Below are 9247 nucleotides of genomic sequence, written 5' to 3'. Positions count from 1 at the left end.
CTGGACAAGTACACCTTTATGGGGAAGCTGCCAAACAAGGACGTAAAATCCTGCCAAAGAAATTCAACTCAAGCACAAAAAAGTTCAGCTTTGAGCCATTTAATTGGCCCCTAGCACCTGACAGGAAAATACAATGGTTCCTGAAGTCAAATTTGTGACTGCTATATATTTGAGGTGCTAGAATCCATGCTCTCCTCACTCACAACAGTCCTCAGATAATAACAGAATGAGCGCGTCAGTGGCCGTCTATAGGAATATTTACACCGAAGATCGCTTCAGACAAACGTATGGTACCGAGGACAAACACAGCGGACGGGAGAAGGTCCGTGAAAAACTTCTCAAGAGGTGCAGGTGTTCGCAGGTTTCGTGCCACAACCTGTTGAAGGAGAGAGTGCCGATTTTCAACTGGCTTCCAAAATACAGGCTAAAGAAATGGATTTTAGGAGATGCTGTAGCAGGATTGACAGTTGGCATTCTTCATATACCTCAAGGTAATCCGAGTAGAAGTCACAATGCATTGTATCTGCTTTTAAGGTCATAGCGAAGTTTTCGAGTACTTGAGCACAATGGAGATATATTTCCTAAGTACAGAGATGCTATTTCCAAGCTGCTGTTTACTAGTTTTGCTGTAGTTACACCGGTCCCTTCGAGTTAACAATTAGAAACAGCGGTTAATATTAGAATGTTTCTTCTTAACACAGACCGTTCAGTGGACCGGCAGCTGTTTGGGATACAAAGATTTCAAACAGACACATACTGACAGCCTTTCAACCAGGCGTTGTAAATGAGTTAAACAGGTCAACTACTTTGCCTATCCATTCTGTCAATTTGTCAAACATGATTGGTGAATTCAACTAGCTCTAAATGTGTCAAAACAAATCGCATGGTTTTTAAAATGGCAATAAATAAATAAATAATAATAATAATAATTAAAATTATGTTGATCACACTTAAGATCGCTTACAATCTAATGTTCACACTTACAGTTATGATACTTGCTTGTTATACATTACTTATTTCTTTAAAAACATTAGTCCAAATTGGCCTATGAAATGTATTAAATAAGATGAACAATGAAATATTGAAAAATCACCTTCTTACCCATACATGCTGAAATTCAAAGTGAATATGCAGGAAACCCAGCACACCAACACGAACATAGCAGAACAGAGGTTTTCCCATTATGCTAATATGTGAAATACACTCTATTTCCTTAAACATATAGACTCTATAGTAGAAACCAGACAGAACATTCTTCATTACAGAGCTCTGAGCGACACATTTTACTATTCATGTATGGTGAAAACCTGAAGAACCTTTGCCAAGGTTTATAGGCTACAAGTACAATGCAGTGAAGACATGTGTTTAATCCAGTACAAATCTATGACATTTCTCATTAATGTAAATTGTTTAAAGTAAAGAAAAAAACGTTTTTTTGACACATACTCTTGGTACCTTTCTCTATTGTTAGGAATGGCATTTGCACTGTTGACATCCGTAGCACCCATCTATGGGCTGTACACTTCATTCTTCCCTGTTGTTCTCTACATGCTCTTCGGGACAGGCCGCCATGTCTCCACTGGTAATTTCATTCACGTGTTTTCACTGCATGGATCATGGACTCATAGATTTATTTGCAGGTTAGCACACTGAACATGTCAATGCCAGTGCATTTTATATTATACTTCTTTAAACATAAAGAGTTGTTTTGAAATTGGTCCCACTGGACACTCTTCATTCACTAATGTAGCATTTATCTGTTTCCTTTCATAGCATAGATTTTTTTTATACGTAAAGCAAATAAATACAATATATGTAAGTGAAGTCGATGGATGATGTTCATGGATGGAGATGAATGTTGACTGAATGAAAAGAAAAACTTGGTATGGTTTTTGTAGCTGTCATTTGCGAGCCGCGTGCCGGTTGTGATAGTGGCCTCTTGCTGGCACAGGTACCTTCGCTGTGGTGAGCCTGATGACTGGCTCCGTGGTGGAGCAGCTGGTGCCTACCCCTCTCGCCCTGAACTCCAGCAGTCCTGAGGCGGCAGAATTCGAAGCCCAGAGGATTGGAGTGGCGTCCGCAGTGGCCTTCCTCTCAGGGATTCTGATGGTGAGGACACAGGGTGACCTTCACAACACACAAACAGTCAGAACCGCACAGCTTAGCCACCTCACCATGATTATAATGGTACATGGTTTTTGAGGTCATACGTCTGCTCTTAGTGGCATTGGGTGTGGTAGCCGATAAACTCATCTACATTTTCTGTTTTCAGTTGGGCATGTTCAGTCTCCAGTTAGGCTTCCTGTCCACATACCTGTCGGAACCCATTGTCAAAGCCTTCACGAGCGCTGCTGCCTTCCACGTGACTGTCTCTCAGCTGCAAAGCATGCTGGGGCTGCGGCTACCGCGTTATACGGGACCCTTCTCCCTCTTCAAGGTGAGCGTGCACTGCAGGACCTCAGTCTCTGTATGATACTTCCGCACAGACAATAATGACCTGTGAGGGCTTGTGGTCGTGCTCAGGGTTGAATGCTAAGACAGTGAGTGTTCTCTGCAGACCCTGGCATCAGTGATGGAGAATCTGCCCCACACAAATGTGGCGGAGCTTGTCATCTCTCTGGTCTGCCTGGCGGCTCTGGTGCCCGTCAAGGAGGTGAACATGCGCTTCCGACAGCGGCTCCGCACCCCCATACCAGTGGAGATCCTCACTGTAAGCCACGACTCTGCATGTTCTTTTTGACAATTTGTCCTTGAATGTTCATCTTGCTCAAGGACACTTTCACATGAACCTACGGGATTGGGACTGAATGACCACTCTACCTCCTTAGCAGCCATTACTGTCCCACCAATATGTTTACATTGTGACATGAAGTTACATGACCTAACGTGGCATGACGTGTCGAAAGGGTGGAGAGGGCAGGAGTCTGTGTGATCCTAGAAGCATACAGGCCAATACACAGCCATGGGGAAATCTGTGTTAATGCTTTAACACGAATAGCTTTCATCCATACTTTAATGTTGCGTGCAATATAACACCTGTGATGGGAGGATGGGGATTGTTGGCTTTTGTTGTTTTTGTTGTTGTTAAATTTCAGAAAGCATGAAGGGAAACACTCTTGCCTTTGTATTTTGATCCTGTATAACCCCAACGTACCCTTCAATAAATATTTTTTTTAAAGATTACACCTGTGGATCTTTTTACTCCATACAGGTCATTATTGCAACTGGGGTGGCATATGGATCCTCCCTGGACTCCAAATATGGCATTCAGATAGTGGGCCATATACCTGCAGGGTAACTGAAATTCTCTCTCCATTTTACTTCCTGTCTAGAGATTATTAACAGTACCAGTAAGATTATAATTATTATAATGAGTATTTCTCTCTCACCCCCAGGTTCCCCCCGCCCCGCATGCCTGCCCTGCAGGTGCTGCCGGAGATCGCCGGTGACACTATCGCTATTACATTCGTGGGCTATGCTGTGTCTGTCTCTCTGGCAATGATTTACGCCGACAAGCACGGATACTCCATACAGCCCAACCAGGTAGCCCATCACTCTCTCTCTCTCTGTCTCGCTATAACAAAAATATGCCGAATGTGGGAATCCCAACCCAATGTAAACAAAGATTTGGTCATAATACTGGTGTCCATGTGTATGGGCACATGTGTGCGTCTGAATGTAAATGTAAAATGTGTCCCCCCCCCAGGAACTGCTGGCCCACGGCGTCTCCAACACGATCTCCTCTCTCTTCACCTGCTTCCCCAGCTCTGCCACCCTGGCCACCACCAACATCCTGGAGAGCGCCGGTGGCCACACACAGGTGCTGTAGCACCACACATCTCATCCTACACATGAAAATTTCATTTGCAGATGACACGGGCGTTCCCTTTGTTAACTTTTTATGAATGCACCACTGATTGATTGAATGAACACCATTGTATTGCCAGCATCTTTAACTCTGGTCTGTCCCACAGCTCTCTGGCTAGTTTACCAGTCTTTAACTCTGGTCTGTCCCACAGCTCCAGTCTTTAACTCTGGTCTGTCCCACAGCTCCAGTCTTTAACTCTGGTCTGTCCCACAGCTCCAGTCTTTAACTCTGGTCTGTCCCAAAGCTCTCTAGCTTGTTCTCCAGTCTTTAACTCTGATCTGTCCCACAGCTCTCTGGCCTGTTTACCAGCCTGGTGGTGCTGGTGGTCCTGCTGCTCATCGGACCTCTTTTCTACTTCCTGCCCAAGGTGAGAGTATAGAGCTGTAAGAGATGAGGAGAGTACGCTCCTTTTCTGTGCCCTACCACTGGTCTCCTGACTCCTGCGTCCCTTGTGCCTCTCTCTCCTGCAGGCAGTGCTCGCATGCATCAATGTGACAAGCCTGAGGCAAATGTTTGTCCAGTTTCAGGACCTCCCAGAATTGTGGAGAGTGAGCAGGATTGACTTTGTGAGTATTCCCCCCAAAATGATACAAACATATAACTTCAGATCACCTCTAATTTACAGTTTCTATTCATGTGGAACATATCAATTCCAGATCACAACAGCAACAAATAGAATTGTTTTTTTTTCTATGGCTTGGTAAAAGCAACATAACTGATATCAATTCCAGATCACAACAGCATCAAATAGAATAGTTTTTTTTCCTATGGCTTGGTAAAAGCAACATAACTGATATAATTTCCAGATCACAACAGCATCAAATAGAATTGTTTTTTTTCCTATGGCTTGGTAAAAGCAACATAACTGACTTTGCCTTTGCAAATAAAAGAGAGATTTCTGTGTGTCTGGCGGTAGGTTGTGTGGCTGGTGACCTGGCTCTCAGTAGTGGTGCTGAATGTGGATGTGGGTCTGGCCATCGGTGTGGTCTTCTCCATGATGACCGTCATCTGCCGTACTCAGAGGTACGCATCCTTAGACACAGCAGTGACATCTGGCAAACAAGCCCAATCTGTCAAACCCACGAAAAACAACTCAGACAGACAACCCATTAGTCTATTGCCATGTTGATTCACTGAATTTCATTTTGAACAAATATGTATGGGATACACTGTGATTAATATTGCTAGTCTTAATAATTGCTAGTGTCAAAGGGGAATTACTGTGCCTCAACTGGAACAGTCCCATTAAAAGTATTGAGCTCGTTATGTAACTCCCTGTGTAGAAAGCAATTGAAAAGTTTTAATTAGAATTTGTGCATTTATCAGCAACAATATACAGTGTTGATTATGCCCCCCTAATTATGAATCCCAACACCCAGGGGCAGGTTGGATTATGGGGCCGCTCTATCCCTCACCGGCTCCCTGTTCTAAAACAGCCTCCGCTCTCCTCTCCTGGAGGACTTTAACTTTTCATACTCACCAGAGGAGAGAGCGGAGGGATTGGTGCGAGCCGGTGCAAGTCTGTGGACTTAATGAGTTGGGTTATTTTTTGCTCAGGGCTGGGTGCTCAGTACTAGGGAGGGCCTCCAACACAGAGATCTACAGACCTGTAGACAACCACAATAAGGTGAGACAGCGTTGTTCTTATGACTGTTGACTGTTTCCTGTTAATCTGACATATACTTCAATGTAGGACACAGAGTTGCATCTTATGTGGTGCTTCGATAGATTAAGTTCTCTCACGTGCCGTCCTCTTAAAGAAGTTTTCCAATGCTGTGTTATCGCCACTGCTCACTCGCTGCTCTCCTGGCTTCTCTCCTGCCTAGTGCTATGAGATTCCCGGGGTGAAAATCCTGACCTATAACGGACCTATCTACTATGGCAACCGAAGCTTCTTCCGGGCCCACATGAGCCGGCTGCTGGGCCTGAGCCCGGAAAGGATCCGGCGCAGAGAGAAGGCTCGGAAAGCCCTTGAGAAAAGGGAAAGGGAGTCCATTAACGCGGTGGTATGTAAATCTAGTGCGTGCGTACACATACACAATGCCAGGTGCCAGGCTTTGGCAGGACATGAGGTTATTTTGATGTTATTTTTTGCTGGGATGCGCTCATTTGATAATAAACTGTCTGTATCCTTCCCAAGGAAAGAGGTGTTGCAAATACGTCATTTTCCTCTGAAAATGAGTTCTTTAAATCAGGTCAGTGTTGCTTTTTCTGTTTTGTTAATGGCAAGACGAGCTCCTTCATGATTTACTCTTGTGCCAGAAGGACGCAAGGACCCATACGGTACTCACATTTCTTCTCCTATCCTCCATGTTTGCCATCCCAGAGGCCCTGGAGAGTGAGGTTCAGGCCGTCCTCATGGACTGCAGCAGTGTCATCTTTGTGGATGTGGCAGGAGCCCGGCTGTTCATCCAGGTAGAGACTAAGTGTGCATCACAACCATTACATTAATTACAACCATTACATTAATAACATTATTTACAACCATTACATTAATTCCATTATTTACAACCATTACATTGATTAAATAATGTACAACCATAACATTAATTACATTAGTTACAACCATTACATTAACTACATTATTTACAACCATTACATATATTACATTATTTACAACCATTACATTAATTGGGATGAAGAGACTTTCTTTCTGCCCTCTCATGACAGGAGTAATTGTTTTTCAGATGTGTATTGAGTGTCAGAAGGTTGGGATGAGGATATACCTGTCAAACTGCAATGGTAAATGTGCTTATGCCATATTGTAAATGTGGTCTGTGACTGTGATCATTTATAACGTTGCTGTTAGAAGGAGTTAACTGGAAAATATTTACTAAAATATCAGCGTGATAATATTCTGCTCGGACCTGTTCATCATCTCATGTTCTGTAGAGAATGACCAGTTCATCGTCTCATGTCCTGTAGAGAATGACCTGTTCATTGTCTCATGTCCTGTAGTTAGAGAATGACCTGTTCATCGTCTCATGTTCTGTAGAGAATGACCAGTTCATCGTCTCATGTCCTGTAGAGAATGACCTGTTCATTGTCTCATGTCCTGTAGTTAGAGAATGACCTGTTCATCGTCTCATGTCCTGTAGAGAATGACCTGTTCATCCTCTCATGTCCTGTAGAGAATGACCTGTTCACCATCTCATGTCCTGTAGAGAGTGTCCTGAAGATCCTGACCTCCAGTGGTCTGATGAACTACATGAACCCTCAGCACATATTTGTCACCGTCCATGATGCCATCGTCTACATCCAACAGCAGAAGGTAGGGAAGAGCTGGAGGACGGAACGTGTTCCACATTTACAATAAAAACAAACTGGAAATGTTTCCCCCACCAATATCCTCTGTGATACTAGGCATTTTGTGTCAAACTGAACTTAAGTTAATGTCCCTATTTTTCCTCCAAATTCCGTTGTATGCAAATATAATGACAAATAAGGCTTTTCTGTTCTATTCTATTTTGATCAGGAGAAACCACCAGAGAACAACACAACAATATGGGTGTAAGATGACATTTCATTTAGTGGGAACACAGCATTCAACCAGGATCCCAACTGAGCTGCGGAGAGAGGAAAAGCTTCACCGGCCATAGAGGAGGATACAGAGGGGCTCCATGGGTCTCCAGCGGTGTGCCTTTTCGTTTGATCAAAATGACAGCTGAATCAAAGACCTTTTTGCGGCTGCTTGTTTTGCATTGACACCATTCTATTATTTTGAAATGGCTATGCAATGTAAATGTTTGTGATGCTTCAAAATGAAGGATTGTCCAGCCATGTAATATACTCATCAATTCTGTCAGGTCTAAACTGATATTTCCGTCTTCTGCATAGCATGAAAGTGGTGGGCTGGGGGAGTTATATCAGAACAGCTGAGTAGACCAAATTTGATATATTCACACCAGTATACAGTATAAGAGCATTATCTCATGTCTGCTCACAACACTACTATCAAGGTAGGGTATTCTGCAAATAAATTATGTCTATCATTATTTGTCTCGGCCAAAAAAAAATTAAATGAATGGATTCACTCACTACATTGCAAGTAAAGCAACTCTCAAGTTTATATGGATAAGTATGAACCTGAAAATAAGTGAGGGATCCCTGTACTGTAGTACTGTATGACAGTGTGAAAAATAGTTTCTGTGTGATATCAGCCATAACAATATGGAAATGTGGCTTGTTCAGATCAAAACTAAGGCCACTTCACAGACTGAAGAATATTAAATATATTCCTTATTCCTATGAGATATAAACTCTCCTGTGCACACCCATCCCACAGGTTGGTTGTCTTACCATAATTACTCATGAAAGACCTCTTGAACCATGTGCTGGAAAAGGTGCCTGCTGTGTAGCATGGACGCCTGCCCTATACCATACTATTTGTTTGTTGGACTGAGCTGGAAAGATAAAGAAGTAAATTATTTTTGTCTGTATTTTGTACTCATTACATTTAAGATGTTCTTCTTGATGCTGGAAAAAATGACATATTTATTTTTGTCATTAATGAATGAAGTATGAATAAACATGAATTATGTACACTACTGTATCTCTGCAAATTCTGTGTTTTACATAAAAGCTGATCTATTGTGTTTTTCTGGTTTCTCCCTTTCCAATATTGTGTTATATAGCCTTTTGTGCATGCAAACGGTCTGCAAAGTTACAAAGCCCAAAGTACACGCCAAAGGGAGTACCTCTCAGAAACCTCCTTGGAATTCCAGCCTGTTCTTCTGGTACATAATGATGCACCTTCATAACATGTGAGAGGGCCTTAAATGCAGGAGCTCTAACAAAGCGTTTCAGACAGAGGGTGAATAGACATGTTCAGTATGAGAAAAGTAATGTGTTTTAGATCACAGAGGCATGTTAATCAATTCTACTAGAGGAGTCCCCCAAAAATAAATTACTATCATCGAACATGGGCGTTAGAGGTCCTCTTTAAAATATAGTTGATACATCTAAATGAATTATTTAATGCCAAAAATATTGGCTCATTGGCTTTGCATATTAATACACTTCACCATTAGATATTGAATAGGTCACATAAGACATAATTGTTCTGCTCAGTTATTGTAAATGATGATGTCTTTCCAATTATCATGTAATTCGAAACATTCTTGTTACTAGAACCGTTGCAAAAAAAGAATCAAAGAACTGAATTTATTTCACTTAGGCTTGATTTAATTTCTTTTTTCAATTTTTAATCAGACATAGATGGGTACATGTGAATCGATATTTTTTTTCTCTAGTAACCGGCATCTGAATTTGATTATGACAAAGCCTGCAAAACAAATGGAATGCACACCAGAAAGGTTTCAGGTCAAGGTTAAAGGATACAACTCGCTTCACAGACTTCTGCCACAGTCTCTCACAGCC

At 42.2% G+C, this 9247-nt stretch overlaps 1 protein-coding gene across 1 annotated transcript; it reads left to right on the top strand.

Annotated features, from left to right (window-relative positions):
* Positions 1 to 226: 226 nt before the first annotated feature.
* slc26a10 (solute carrier family 26 member 10) lies at positions 227 to 7756 on the top strand (the record flags this gene model as incomplete). Its single annotated transcript, XM_080857993.1, has 18 exons — positions 227 to 491; positions 1472 to 1582; positions 1952 to 2109; positions 2273 to 2437; positions 2558 to 2710; positions 3212 to 3294; positions 3396 to 3543; positions 3707 to 3820; positions 4158 to 4235; positions 4339 to 4434; positions 4785 to 4891; positions 5426 to 5495; positions 5695 to 5874; positions 6009 to 6063; positions 6195 to 6283; positions 6556 to 6610; positions 7033 to 7139; positions 7344 to 7756. The coding sequence occupies 18 exons, from the start codon at positions 227 to 229 to the stop codon at positions 7380 to 7382; spliced, it is 2073 nt and encodes a 690-aa protein (XP_080714119.1). The 3' UTR covers positions 7383 to 7756.
* Between the last annotated feature and the right edge of the window lie 1491 nt (positions 7757 to 9247).

Source organism: Sprattus sprattus, assembly GCF_963457725.1.
Source record: "Sprattus sprattus genome assembly, chromosome: 2".
Lineage (NCBI taxonomy): Eukaryota > Metazoa > Chordata > Actinopteri > Clupeiformes > Clupeidae > Sprattus > Sprattus sprattus.
The sequence above is the reverse complement of the archived record's forward strand: the minus strand, read 5'-3'. Positions and strand labels throughout refer to the sequence as shown.